At 35.3% G+C, this 15,128-nt stretch overlaps 1 protein-coding gene across 6 annotated transcripts in view; it reads right to left on the bottom strand.

Annotated features, from left to right (window-relative positions):
- Positions 1-1,951: 1,951 nt before the first annotated feature.
- SLC4A4 (solute carrier family 4 member 4) overlaps positions 1,952-15,128 on the bottom strand; it is a 494,300-nt gene continuing 481,123 nt past the window's right edge. For 2 of the 6 annotated variants that reach the window (XM_009206964.4, XM_031664487.1), the window contains 2 exons: positions 6,947-7,026; positions 1,952-6,238 (listed from right to left, as the gene is read on the bottom strand). In XM_009206964.4, the coding sequence (XP_009205228.1) occupies positions 6,133-6,238; positions 6,947-7,026 (186 nt within the window). In that variant the 3' untranslated portion in view covers positions 1,952-6,132. Of the gene's footprint in view, positions 6,239-6,946; positions 7,027-10,282; positions 10,380-15,128 lie in introns of all 6 variants that reach the window. The other 4 variants (XM_031664486.1, XM_031664483.1, XM_031664485.1 and 1 more) reach the window with 4 other exon arrangements.

Raw genomic sequence — 15,128 nt, 5'->3', positions numbered from 1 at the left:
TATATCTTTTTTTTTTTTTTTTTCCTCATTGCTTTAACTAAACAAAGAGTCTGGCACACAGATGTCCCATTATTATTAAATTAGTAATAGAACAAATGAATGGCAATTATCTGCCTGCACCATTTTGTCTTACAGCTTCCAGGTTTGAAATGTCTTCAACCACTTTAATTCCACTTCAGACTATTTGTCTGGCAAACACTTGCTCACAAAAAAAAAAAAAAAAAAAAAAAACCTGACAGATTGCTTTGAGACTTCCTGACAATTTGGCCTCTTATTCCCACAAAGAATTGTTAACTTCCTCATTTGGACATCCCTGGTACCCAGCACATACTTCTATTATAGTGCTTATAAATTGTTATTGCACTACTTTGACTACACGTCTTTCTTTTTCATTTGATGGTTACTTCAAATTAAGAATCATGTCTTATTTTTGGTTCTTCAGCAACTACCTCATTCAATGTTTATCAAGGATGAATGAACAAAAATCAAATATAGATTAATATCTTCTTGACCCTAAATCATTATTCAGACCACTAATTACAATTTATTTTTACCTTTAAGATATTTAATCAGGTTAATAATTTAATCAGTGGATTTCAGTCAATATAAAAGACCAGTTGTGGTGTCCTGCCTCTGAACTAAATAACCCAATTCTTAAGTATTTGAATATATTTTATACAGTTTTTAAATATCTTCTTTCTTCCTGTCAAGACTAAGCTATTCTTGCTACATCAATTCTCTTATCAATAATTTTCTCTGTTGTTTCTAATTTCCTCCATTTAAAGAAATCTATAGATGACTGAGCTTGTTAACATTTTGAATTAAATGAGCATAAATATATTCTGAATGAGGATTTGAGATCTAAGGTGCTCAAGCTATCATGCTTAGACCTTGAGAAAGAAGATTTGGTATCTCAGAGGGTTTTGTGTTCTACCTCCTAGTTCTCAGAGGGGAAAGGTAGGCTATATAGCATAATGAAGAGTTGGTAAAAATGCAAAAACATATGCAAAAGTATAATTTTTGTCATAATATACTAAATATAATTTGATCTAATTTCTTGACTTTTATCGTTACGCATGATAATATTATTTAATGAATCTTCTGTGTGTATGCTGAAGATACAAATTCTCCCGTATTAGAATCTATTCTGTGTGTGGCTTCTGCTCCTGCTTTCGGCTCAATGATAAAATCCAAATCCCATTCCCTAGCCCCCATTATCACCACCACTATCAGTCCCCTCATACTCAGAGCGATTATCTCCGTTAAGTTTTCAGATTGAAAGACTGAGCCAATGTCACCGCCTCATTATTTTTGTTTTTACGTCACCTTTTACTGCAACCAGAAGTTCTCTTCCATCCTATTATTTGGTACCCACCCCCCAACCCAACACCACCACTCTCTGATTATAATTTTGGACTGAAGCTACCTAGAGAATTTTAAATATTACACAAAACCTTGGACAGACCCAGCAAAAGTGTATATAATGTATCTTCTGTTAAAAGTCATTCTAGGATTTCATTCATTTGAACAATTATTTTTGAATAAGTACTTATTATGCTTAGCAGTTTTTTTGTTTTGTTTTGAGAATTAATTTACTGTATACCACATCCTGAATTCAAGAAAGTGGTATTTTATATTTCACTAACTTTATAAAAGAAGACAATACTATCTTCTCAAAAAAAAAATTCCTATCGCTCTTAGTTGGACCTATTTTTTCTTGCTTTGATTCTTTGCATAATAACATTTCATTAATACTTAGATAATACTTATAAGCTTTTTAAAAATATATAATTTGGACACTAATTTTATCCTCCTGCCTAGAGTAACTAAAGCAACGTGGGGACAGGGACTCTGACTTGCTCATCTTTGTATTCCCTGCATCACCCAAAGAAGTAAAATAATAGGCATTGAACAATTATTTGAGGCATTGAACAGAAACACTTGACACTCATAAATGCATAAAGTTACTTTATTTTAAGTATACATATAATTTTGAAAAATATAAATGCTAAAATATCTCATCTTCTTCATCTCTTAATTCCATAAAAGTCACAATAGAAAGCTTCATAAAACTGTAAAATACTATGTTATAGGAATTTTAGGATTTATATTGGAAAAAGTTATTAGTAATATATTGAAATGTTTTCTGTTCTTTATCATTTTGTTCCACCATGTTGATCTACTTCATTTAAAATAAAAAGATGCATCATTTCTCTCTCCAAAGTTAATAAAGACTTAAGAGAATAAAAATAAGAATATCTGAAAGTGCGTATTGATTCTGAAAAGTAATGTGTACGAATATGTACCAGCCATGAAAATGGCTAAAAAGAGGCAACTATTCACTCTTTTCACATTGTAGGACTGGGACAAAGTTACTTCTGGCTCTAAAAGTTTCACTGGATGACTTTAGCCCTGAGTTGCTATATTTGCCTAGGAAACAGAATTCTTGCTTTTTATACGTACCCATAGAGCACAATGAAATGAGCCAGGAAATTGGACATATCTAAATTTCTGGTCAAAACACAACTTGACTGGTTAGCATATTACAAAACTTTTTTAAAATTTTAGGCTGCAATGAAGCTCAATGAAATCTGAAAACTCATGGCCTTTCAGATAGTGAAGTGCTACAAAATATCACTTGATTGTACCCAGCCACTTAGTGCCACTGGGCTTCATGCTCATGCTGTGAAGAGCAGATGTGAAATATCATGAAATATAAATCAGAAAATCTCAGGTTCCTGCACCAAAATCATTAAGTAGTATGAAAAGGATTGAAGAAGGCTTTGTCCCATCCCTGAACAATGTCAACCTCTGTAATACAACTCAAATTATTTCATTTTGTTTTTAAAATATAGTCAGCAGTCAATACATTTCAAGTACTTTAACACAGTTAAAAAAAGAACCAAAAAACTCGGAAGACAATCATTCTCTATTAAACACCAGTATATAGTTGATAAAAGATTTACTCTGTATGGGTTGGTGCATGAGCATAAAATACACGCAAACTGAATTACAGACAGCAGACAATTGTTTTTCCTCCTCTCTTGGAGGTGGAAGGCTGAGGAGAGAGGTTTTTGTTTTCCTACTTCTTAAGTCAGTTAAGTCCTCTCCCCAGCCCCACTCCTCAACCTTGATTGGGAGAAGGGGCAGGGACGTTACTGCCCCTGGCACACAAAACAATTAGAATTCTAAGTATTCATTTCACACAGTAGAGAAGATGACTTTTATCAAGGAAAACAGTGTGTCCAAGATATTTTTCTCCCAAAAACAAAACCAGACGCATTTTTGCTCTTTTGATAAGGCAGACGCTTGACTTAGTCATCTCTTTTCTTCCAACAGTGTTTCTGCAACCACAGCCAAGACTTTCTGGTTAACAACTCTAAGCGGACTTTGTCTTTGTCTTTTGCATCCTTTATCTCCGTAAGTCACATTATGGAGAAAAGGGAGAAACACTTATAAAAAAATGTACTGTTGTAATTTGTGTCCAGTTTGCATAGAAACAAAACCACCACCAAATCTGGTTCATTCTTAGGCAATGGGTAAATTTAGCTAAGATACGGATAATTTGGTGTTACTAGGTAAAGCTCAGGTTTTGCTTGTTAGTTTGGTTAACTACTTCTGTTCCTTTGAAAGTAATGACATTTTTAAACACTTCCCTGGGTTCTCAGAATATTGAAAGGATTTGATATTAACTGTTTATTTAGCAAATGTAAGGTACTATTCTGTGTTCATGTCATAAATATCAATATGGATCATAAACAGAGGTACACATAGGTTTCACCTCTACTCACAGGCTGACATGATGAGTTTAGTTGCTTCAGGAATTCTTTGATAGGTATAGAGACGGGCATGAACCACAGATACTTGATTCATGATCAGAAAAAAAATGTTTTAGCTAGAGCTTTTATAAAAGTAAACTTTGTTTAACTTAACAAGATCACAGGTTAAGCTGAAACTATACATGGTTTTTAAACAATGTATTGATGCTTCTGTGAGTAAAGAAAAAGGGAAAGTCTTCTTATACTGGTTTATATTAGGGTAATAGAAAGCTACATAATACAGAATAATCACTTTAAGAATAGCCCTAAATACAAATATGAAGCCAGAATTTGGCAGGTGAGGTTTCAACACAATAACAAATAATTTGCCACTATTATTTTAATGAAAAAATTGTGGTCATTATTGTCTAATTTGTATAAATTAAAAGTTTTAGGAGTATCAGGTACTGTAAAAGTAACAACTAACTCAGGATAATAACATTTTTGTAATCAAAATTACAAGGAGACAGAATAATAATTTAAGTAACATAACAATGAGTGGGAATCAATAAGTGCATATTATCAAACCAAAAAATGTGGTTTCATTCTGCTTCCAGTATAACCCTCAACAACTGGTTATAGTTAGGACATATCACAGTTGTGGTTATATGAATCCAAAATTATAATTTTAACATTTAAAATGTTTTTAAATATACATTCACAATATGTAATGTATCATATTAAAAACAACCTTTAAATACCATGTTGAATTTGGTTAATAAATGTCTAATTTTCAGTGTGGTACTTTGAAATATACATACATATAATATGTACACTAATATGTTCTAAAAGTCCCACTTACAAAGAATAATTACCTTTGCATCCTGAAAAAAGTGCATGAGAGTACCGTTACACTGTACTCTGCAGCTCTGTAATCCCATTACATTTTATAGACATGTAAATGGGCTATTAATACTCCTATGAATTTTATATTGCATGTATGAGCTATTATATCAATTATAATGACTGATATCTGGGAAATAAACTATATTTGCTCTCATTTTCATATGGACAGACTTCTTGGACCCTTAATGGATTTTTTCATATGTGGTTTGGGTTTTATGAAAACTGGCACAAGAGACTCAATGACTTTGCCCTCTGCCTACCGTCACTCTTTTGCTTTCTAACATTGCACATATATGCACCAACCATGGCACAGAGCACATACACAAACACACAAATATTTCAAAATGAGAAAATGTCTAACAATACTGCATAGGACATTGACGTGGTCATACAATCAGCATCTGCACCCAGATGCTACTATTATCAGAACGTTGGTTCTTCTCATGACATAGGAGTTTGTCTCTTCTCCCTCAATCTCCTTCATAGAACAGTTAAGTTTCTTTTAAAGAAAGGGAAAAATTGATGCTTAGAAACATGGTGCTTTTAATCTGATCTTGCCTTCTGGCTTACCCTAGAGATTGTGTATTTGTGTGTGTATGTATGTGTAAAAATCACATTATATACAATACAATTTTTACAGAAAGCCTGGCAGCTACAAATAAGAGGTAGAACTACTCAAAACTATGTTTCCTGCTGCAGGAAAAAATTCATTTTCTTTACAGTAATTAAAAAAAAGTTTTAAAAATTGACAAAAAATAAGTTGCAGGTTAGGCCCCATAATTTAAACAACAAAATCTAGGAAGAAAAATATTCTTCAATGTACTCAACAGATAAGTTCATTAAAGGGTTAAAAAAAGTTGCATAGGAAAAAAGGGACATTCCAGCACTTGCTACAATGATGGCAATGGTTTCTCTAGAGGGAGTAAAGTACCTTCAGGTTTCTCTTCTTTTGATAACTCTAAGATTAGGGTTTACAAGCAAGAGCAAGTTAAAATAGCAGCACTTTTTCCAGTCCCGGAGAGCTCTATAAATGAGAAGGGACTCTGTCTGGAGGTCAAGGTTTGTTCTACCAGACAAAGACAAGCCAGTAAGCACAGCCCCAAAGCTAAAGTTTGAAGTTCCTTCAATATTTTCATGTTATAAAATCCTTAATACTTGCATCCTCTGCTTAATAGAGGCAAAGGGCAGGGTCTGTGTGTGTCTGTGTCTTGAGTGACAGAAGAATTTGGTTATCAGAGGACACATCTGAAAGTTTAAGAACAAAAGGGGTATTCCTCAGATGCTGTTTTTAAGGAACGGTGCACTATTGTCTTGATTGTATCTATGCAAGAGAGAAGCAGAGAGAGCGCTGTATTATTTGGCCTGTGACCAAAAACTGAGACAAAATAAAAGTTTAAAAATAAACAAACAGCCAAACAAAAACCAACGACATTAACAACAAATGTCAGTTTTAAGAAAGACGAACAGGTTACAATGTAGTTTCTGTTCCCTTGCTCCTCCAGAAATAATCATTGTCTTCAGGCTCAAGTTCTATTCTAATTTGAGGCACAACTTTTACTGGAGTTCTAGGAGGACTAGAGGAAAAGGAAAAAAAAAAAGTAGTAAGTAAATCACATTTCCTTCATCATCTGTCAAATGTTTATGCATTGTACAGAAGTCAAGTATGTCCTTCCTTGTTCTCTTTTAATACTTATATTCTCTTTGTGTATTTAAAACAAACACTTTAAATGGGATGAAGGTTATCAGTAGAGTCAAGAAATTCAAGTAAAAAAATTTCATAAGATCTCATACCTAGAATAAAACAATAAAAACAACAAACACAAAAGGAAAAGAGGTACTACCATGTGGGTAATGCTGTCAGAAATTAAAAGACAAAAAAACTGACATAATAAAAATATTCAGAGATTTCAGAAAATCAAGTAGAACCTGAAATCTCTGGAACTTTGTGAAGAGGGAAAGAAACCACTGGAGAAGAACTGTCACAAAGTGCCAGTTACACCCCTTCAAATCAGGGATGATACTGAAATTAAAGGAGCTAATGTTGATCCTGGGTTGTAACTTAATGATACTGAAAGATTCCCTTATTTGTAAGAGTAAATAGGTCTCTTAGAATGCTTTCTACTAGTAAAAGCTGGAGCAAGTTTTGGTCACTGGGTAATTTATTTAAGAGAAATCATACAGAGGAAGGAGAACAAGAAGTTATGTCAATAACCCACCATTAACTACCTTTCTGTGGGGCAATTATTCCACAGAACAACATAAAATACTGGGCTGTCCTTTACCTTGGCATACCGAGTGACTGAAGGAAAGGAATTTTATCAGCATGATGTGTGGCGTTCAAGGAATGTTGGTGATCTTTCTCCTATAAAATAAAAGTTTTTAAAAACATAAATAGTAGGTCTATGGTGAAGTATAAAACAAAAATCTTCACAAAATTGATGCATCTTCCATAACTGTTAAGAGGCGGGAGAATGGCGTGAATCTGGGAGGCGGAGCTTGCAGTGAGCCGAGATCACGCCACTGCACTCCAGCCTGGGAGACACAGCGAGACTCCGTCTCAAAAAAAAAAAAAAAAAAAAAGAGTAAAAAGACAAGTTTAGGTATTTCAATAAAAAATGTATTAAGCTAAGACTAGTGTGATGAAGACAAAATCACTTCGTTTCCTTTACGTTAGGTTTTCTTGGATGGATCACTGCTGTCTTGTCAGTGAGAAGAATAAAAAGCAAATCATTTTTAGAGGGTGACAACATTCTCAATGTCTAAGGCTTGCTTTTGGATTTCCTTCCATCTTCAGCATTCCTAAGTTTGCCTGCTGTTGTTCATAAGGAAAAAAAAAAGATTTTCTTTGAGGTACTTACTCATCCTGCAACACTACTTCTATCAGTTTTGTTCTTTCATCATGGATTATAAAGATAAACATGACATTAGGAAACATTTCAGGCAAAATGCTCAAGTGTATTTTGTTTAAGTAAACTTCTAATATCATATCAACTTGCAATTTATCCTTTAAAAGGGGTTTTGAGAGGATGAAGGGCAACTGGCACATAAACTTTTTCCATGAGCCTCAAATTCTGGCTAGTGATTTTTAAAAAATAGCTTTTACATTTATTTATAAGGGGCTATACCAGGGTAGGATGCCAACAGAAGACATACATGTTAAGCACATGTGTGTCACAGTGTGCTTTTGCTATTAATGCTCCACAGATAAAAAAAATGACGTTGGAACATGGCTTGAGGAGCTTAAATTAAAAAAGAAATTCATAACCAAACCCCATTAAGTTAGCAGAAATTAGCCTGGGTTACAAGTTAGAGGTTACAAACTGGACACCAAAGGTAAGACTGCTTTAGTTCTTGGTTCTTTAAATCCAGGCTGGTAGCCAGCCTCCAAGATGGCTCTCAGTGATCCCTGTCTCCTGATATTTATGAATTTGTGTAATTCCTTCCCAGTGTTAACAGTGTGGGGCTGCATAACCATCAGAACATGACAGAAGTAATGGTCTGTTACTTCTGAGATTCAGTTATAAAAGACTGCAGCTTCTGTCTTGGTTTCTTTCTCTTTTATCACTGGCTCTGAGGGAGGCCATGTCATGGGCAGTCCTACAGAGATACCCACAGGTAAAGAAACAAACGTCATGCCAAGGGCCCCATGAGTGTGCTTTTGGAAGCAGATCCCCAGCTCCAACCAAGTCCTCAGAGACTAAAATATTTAATGGGAACCTCAGTGGGTGGATACCTATGCTGTCAAGAATATCTGTTATAGAGATGTGCAGAAGAGAAAACAAAACCTGGTCTGTTCTAGAATTCATGTGTTTCCTTATAGCCTTAGCACAAATGACTTCATTTTGCTTTGGTTTGGTCTTTTGGGGCCTAGTGCATGAGCTTAGTTCAAAACAATGGCCTCCCAGAATTTTGTTTAAAAAGATTCCCCCTTTTTAACCAAATTCATTTCCTCTTGCCTAGAGACCATCAATCTTCAGATGATCATGCAACAAAGGTTCCAGCCAGTTCCAGGTGAAGACACCGCCCTGGCCATCAAGAAGCTACCCTGCCTTCATTAGACTAAGAGCAGGGTGAGAGTTCAGTGATCCCCAATAGGTAGGGAGTATGCCCCAAGCCAGAATGAAGCAGTTACAGAAAAAAGACCATCGGTCCCTCTGCCTCCCATGAAGATTTAGGGAGATCACATCTCTCCTTGAGGAGATGAGGCAGGAAAACAGGGTCTGGAGGCAGGGAACATGAGGCCTATTCACACTTTGGCTATGACAGGAAATATCCTCTTCATGAGGCATAGGCCAAGTAAATGAGTTTGTAACTTTACTTCATCCTCTTCATTTACATAGGGTGTACCCCAAGTAGAGGGTATTTAAACTCCCAAAAATTTTGTAATGGGGCCCTTGAGTCCCTATTCTTGGGTCCACTCCCACAACGGGGAGTATACTATAATTTTCAATACATCCTTTCATTTCTTCCTGGAAAAAAAAAAAAAAAAAAAAGTCTTCAGAGACTCAGCCCCAGCTGACAGCTTGACAGGTCTGACTGCAATCTCATGAGAGACTCTGAGCCAGAACCAAAATCAGCTGCCCCTGCATTCCTGAATGTCAGGAATTGTGTAAGAAAACATGTTTGTTGTTTTAAGCTGCTAAGTTTTATGGTAATTTGCTACTCAATGATTGATAACGAATACACCCATTATTTTTTATCAATAGACATTCATTCCAAACATTTCTTGATAACAGTAACCTCTTATTGAAGTCGAGGTGGCTTGGTAAAATAGAAATAAAAGTGTCTTAACTGTCTTTTTCTGTAACAGATCAGTGTACTCTGAAGTGCATCTGAATCTAAAAGGATGCATTTTCTTCAATGAGAATGCAAAGTAGAAAGTAGCTTGATGGCAATTGCTACCTGCTATTGGGAAAGTCTGAAATAGTCACTGACATTACTAAGTGGCCTGTTAATTCAATTACAGAAGAAAAAAATGTCACAAACCATTGCACCATAGCCACCAGGCTGTCACCCTAGAAAGATCAGTGCAGTTATAACAATAATTTTGAAATAGCAAAAGGGAGAATGAAGAGATTAGAAAGCAAATGCATATAAATTATATCTAGAAAGTTGTACTAATACTTCATGATTGCTAATTTAATCAAAATTAAATTTTTCCAGATTCTTAATATTAACAATTGATTTATTGATCACTGAGACACCAATGATGCAATTTCTCTTTTGAGCTGATTTGATCACTAGTTGAAACCTAAGGAAGACAAACAGTGACAGTGATGTAGTATTATAAGCTGCAATTCAAAATACCAGCAGGAAAAAAAAAAAAGAAAAATCAATTAAAACCGTGGTTATTAATTTAGTAGTTGGAAAAACTGGGGATGATTTGGGTGAGGGAAAAGACTACCAAATAAAAATTTAAAAGGTTATGGATAAAAAGAAGAGTGAAGCTTAGGGTATGTAAAAATAAAGTTTTATTATGATTAAGTGTAAATCTTCTCATAGAAAAAAGGCAAAACAAAATTGAGGGCAAGTTAATGCAGATGGCAATTCTAAAGTGTTTTTTCTCTGTAAGTGCAAATCATATTCAAGCAAGCATGCAAGAGGTTAGTTCTACTCACTGTCAGAAGGTTTGCTATCGCTTAGGAAAGGTTGCTGTTCCATGATGTCCATTGGAATTTTAATACTTGGAACTTTTTCTGAGTATGGGCAGTCAGACTGTGAAAAAAATGTACAACAGGTTTTAGAATGTTTTTATTATACAGTCCTTCCTATCTGCTACTGTCGATCAAACCGTTTTATATAATCATTTACTTAATACTAAGGAGAAAAGCCCTATAATTACTTCCAGTTTGCTATCTTTTAACTATATTCCTTCTTTCCCCCTCACATTTGTTTTCTACTCTTCTGAGTTAATGGTATTGAGTCCATTAAAGCTACAACTACACAAAATAGAGATCACTACAACTGAATTGTAAAGCTTTCTATCACTTAGACTCCCAATCAGCAATGTTTATGAGTTGTATCTGTGAAGCAAATGATCTCAATGCAAAAACAGATTAAACCTAGGAAACTTCCAAAGTTATAATACGGTCTTGAAATTCTTGTTTTGTTTATGCTGATTCCGTCTCTAGGAAAATCATGACCCATCTTTCCTTCTAGAACAAGTGACAGACTGTTTATATATCCGCTATCAAGAAGCCTTCTATGTACACTAGAAAATAAACTTTCCTCTCTTACGCTAAGTACTATTTTATGGGTAAAGGTTCATTTCAATTAGCTTGTGGCAAAGATATCTGAAAATGTAAGCAAAACATAAGAAAATAAAATGTTTAAAAAAGTGTCTACAATGGTCAGATAAGCAGAGAATCATAATGGAAATTGCAATACCAGGCAGCTAATCATGGGACTGCTTAAAGAACAGGTCACCTAGCCCAAATTATAATAGATTTCCCAGAGATTACCACTTTGTTTCTTTTAAATGCATTATATTGATTCCAAGTCTATGTTGGGACTGAAAGACCCAATATATCTCTTAATTGAAAGTACCAAAAAGATGATTTTTAGTTGAAAATAAAATGCGATTAATGTTAAAAAAAATCTTAACATAAAGTCTATTACCTACATGGAAAATTCCTTTATGGTGACTCTAAAGAGGTTAATATACAACAGTATCCTTTTAGAGAACTAAGACAATGCATTCAACAAGCAAAAAAGAAAAAAAAAACATGCCACACATAAACAATATTAACCTTAAATGTAAATGGGCTAAATGCCCCAATTAAAAGACACAGACTGGCAAACTGAGTAGAGTTAGGACCCATGCGTGTGCTATATTCAGGAGACCCACCGCATGTTCAAAGACACACATAGGCTCAAAATAAAGGGATGGAGGAATATTTACCAAGCAAATGGAAAGCAAAAACAAAACAAACAAACAAACAAAAAAACCAGGGGTTGCAATCCTAGTCTCTGATAAAACAGACTTTATACCAAAAAGCATCAAAAAAGACCAAGAAGGGCATTGCATAATGATAAAGGGATCAATGTAACAAAAAGAGCTAACTATCTCAAACATATATGCACCCAACATAGGAGCATCCAGACTCATAAAGCAAGTTCTTAGAGACCTACAAAGAGACTCCCACAAAATAATAGTGGGAGACTTTAACACCCCACTGTCAATATTAGACAGATCAGTAAGACAGAAAATTAACAAGGATATCCAGGACTTGAACTCAGCTCTGGACCAAGCAGATCTAATAGACATCTACAGAACTCTCCACCCCAAATCAACAGAACATACATTCTTCTCAGCACCACATCACACTTATTCTAAAATTGACCACATAATTGGAAGTAAAACACTCCCAAGCAAATGCAAAAGAATGGAAATCATAACAAACAGTCTGGACACAGCTAAAGCAGTGTTTAGAGGGAAATTTATAGCACTAAATTCCCACAGGAGAAAGCAGGAAAGATATAAAAATTGACAGTCTAACATCACAATTAAAAGAACTAGAGAAGCCAGAGCAAACACATTCAAAAGCTAGCAGAAGAAAAGAAATAACAAAGATCAGAGCAGAATTGAAGGAGATAGAGACACAAAAAAAACCTTCAAAAAATCAGTGAATCCAGGAGCTGTTTTTTGAAAAGATTAACAAAATAGACCACTAGCCAGAATAATGAAGAAGAAAAGAGAGAAGAATCAAATAGGCACAATAAAAAATGATAAAGGGGATATAACCACTGACCCCACAGAAATACAAACTACCATCAGAGAGTACTATAAACACCTCTACATAAATAAACTAGAAAATCTAGAAGAAATGGATAAATTCCTGGATACATACACCCTCCCAAGACCAACTCTGGAAGAAGTTGAATCCCTGAATAGAACAACAAGTTCTGAAATGGAAGCAGTAATTAATAGTCTACCAACCAAAAAACGTCCCGGACCAGATGGGTTCACAGAAGAATTCTACCAGCAGTATGAAGAGGAGCTGGTACCATTTCTTCTGAAATTATTCCAAGCAACAGAAAAAGAGGGACTCCTCCCTAACTCATTTTATGAGGCCAGCATCATCCTGATACCAAAACCTGGCAGAGACACAACAAAAAAACAAAATTACAGGCCAGTATTCCTGATGAACATTGATGTGAAAATCCTCAAGAAAATACTGGTAAACTGGTAAAATACTGGTAAAATACAGAAGCATATTAAAAAACTAATCTACCACGATCATGTTGGCTTCATCCCTGGGACACAAGGCTGGTTCAGCATAGGCAAATCAATGGACAGAGTCCATCACATAAACAGAACCAATGACAAAAAACACATCATTATCTCAATAAATACAGAAAAGGCCTTCAATAAAATTCGACAGCCTTTCATGCTAAACACTCTAAATAAACTAGGTATTCATGGAATGTATATCAAAATAATAAGAGCTATTTATGACAAACCCACAGCCAATATCATACTGAATGGGCAAAAGCTGGAAGCATTCCCTTTGAAAACTGGCACAAGACAAGGATGCTTTCTCTCACCACTCTTATTCAACATAGTATTGGAATTTCTGGCCAGGGCAATCAGGCAAGAGAAAGAAATAAAGGGTATTCAAATAGGAAGAGGGGAAGTCAAATTGTCTCTGTTTGCCAATGACATGATTGTATATTTAGAAAACCCCACTGTCTCATCCCAAAATCTCCTTAAGCTGATAAGCAACTTCGGCAAAGTCTCAGAATACAAAATCAATGTGCAGAAATCACAAGCATTCCTATACACCAATAATAGACAGAGAGCCCAATCATGATGAACTCCCATTCACAATTGCTACAAAGAGAACAAAATACCTAGGAATACAATTGACAAAGGATGTGAAGGACCTCTTCAAGGAGAACAACAAACTACTGCTCAAGGAAATAAAAGAGGACACAAACAAATGGAAAAACATTCCATGCTCATGGATACAAGAATCAATATCATGAAAATGGCCATACTGCCCAAAGTAATTTATGGAATCAATGCTATCCTCATCAAGCTGCCATTGACTTTCTTCACAAAATTAGAAAAAACTACTTTAAATTTCACATGGAACCAAAAAAGAGCCCATATAGCCAAGACAATCCTAAGCAAAAAGAACAAAGCTGGAGGCTTCACACTACCTGACTTCAAAGTATGCCACAAGGCTACAATAACCAAAACAGCATGGTACCAGTACCAAAACAGATATATGGACCAATGGAACAGAATGGAGGCCTCAAAAATAATGTCACACATCTACAACCATCTGATTTTTGACAAACCTGACAAATACAGGCAGTGAGGAAAGGAGTCCCTATTTAATAAATGGTGTTGGGAAAACTGGTTAGCCATATGCAGAAAATTGAAACTGGACCCCTTCCTTACATGTTATACAAAAATCAAATCAAGATGGATTAAAGCCTTAAATATAAGATGTAAAACTATAAAACCCTAGAAGAAAACCTAGGCAATACCATTCAGGACATAGGCATGGGCAAGGACTTCATGATTAAAACAGCAAAAGCAATGGCAACAAAAGTCAAAATTGACAAATGGCATCTAATTAAACTACAGAGCATCTGCACAGCAAAATAAATTATCATTAGAATGAATAGGCAACCTACAGAATGGGAGAAAATTTTTGCAATCTATCCATCTGACAAAGGGCTAATATCCAGAATCTACAAGGAACTTAAACAAATTTACAAGAAAAAACCAACCCTATCAAAAAGTGGGCAAAGGATATGAACAGACACTTCTCAAAGGAAGACATTTATGCAGCCTGCAAACATATGAAAAAAAGGTCATCATTGCTGGTCATCAGACAAATGCAAATCAAAATCACAATGAGATACCATCTCATGCCAGTTAGAATGGCAATCATTAAAAAGTGAGGAAATAACAGATGCTGGAGAGGATTTGGAGAAATAGGAATGCTTTTACACTGTTGGTGAGAGTCTAAATTATTTCAACCATCGTGAAAGACAGTGTGGTGATTCCTCAAAGACCGCAATAGCATCTGACCCAGCAATCCTATTACTGGGTATATACCCATATACCCAAAGGATTATAAATCATTCTACTATAAAGATACATGCACATGCATGTTTATTACAGCACTGCTCACAATAGCAAAGACTTGGAACCAACCCATATGCCCATCCATGATAGACTGGATAAAGAAAATGTGGCACATACACACCATGGAATACTATGCAGCCATAAAAAACGATGAGTTCATGTCCTTTGCAGGGACATGGATGAAGCTGGAAATCATCATTCTCAGCAAACTAACACAGGAACAGAAAACCAAACACCACATGTTTTCACTCATAAGTGGGAGTTGAACAATTAGAACACATGGACACAGACAAGGGAACATCACACACTGGGGCCTGCCCGGGGGTAGGGCACTACGGGAGGGATACCAGTAGGAGAAA

The sequence above is a fragment of the Papio anubis genome, chromosome 3 (assembly GCF_008728515.1).
Source record: "Papio anubis isolate 15944 chromosome 3, Panubis1.0, whole genome shotgun sequence".
Lineage (NCBI taxonomy): Eukaryota > Metazoa > Chordata > Mammalia > Primates > Cercopithecidae > Papio > Papio anubis.
This window is presented reverse-complemented; position numbering and strand designations above follow the sequence as displayed.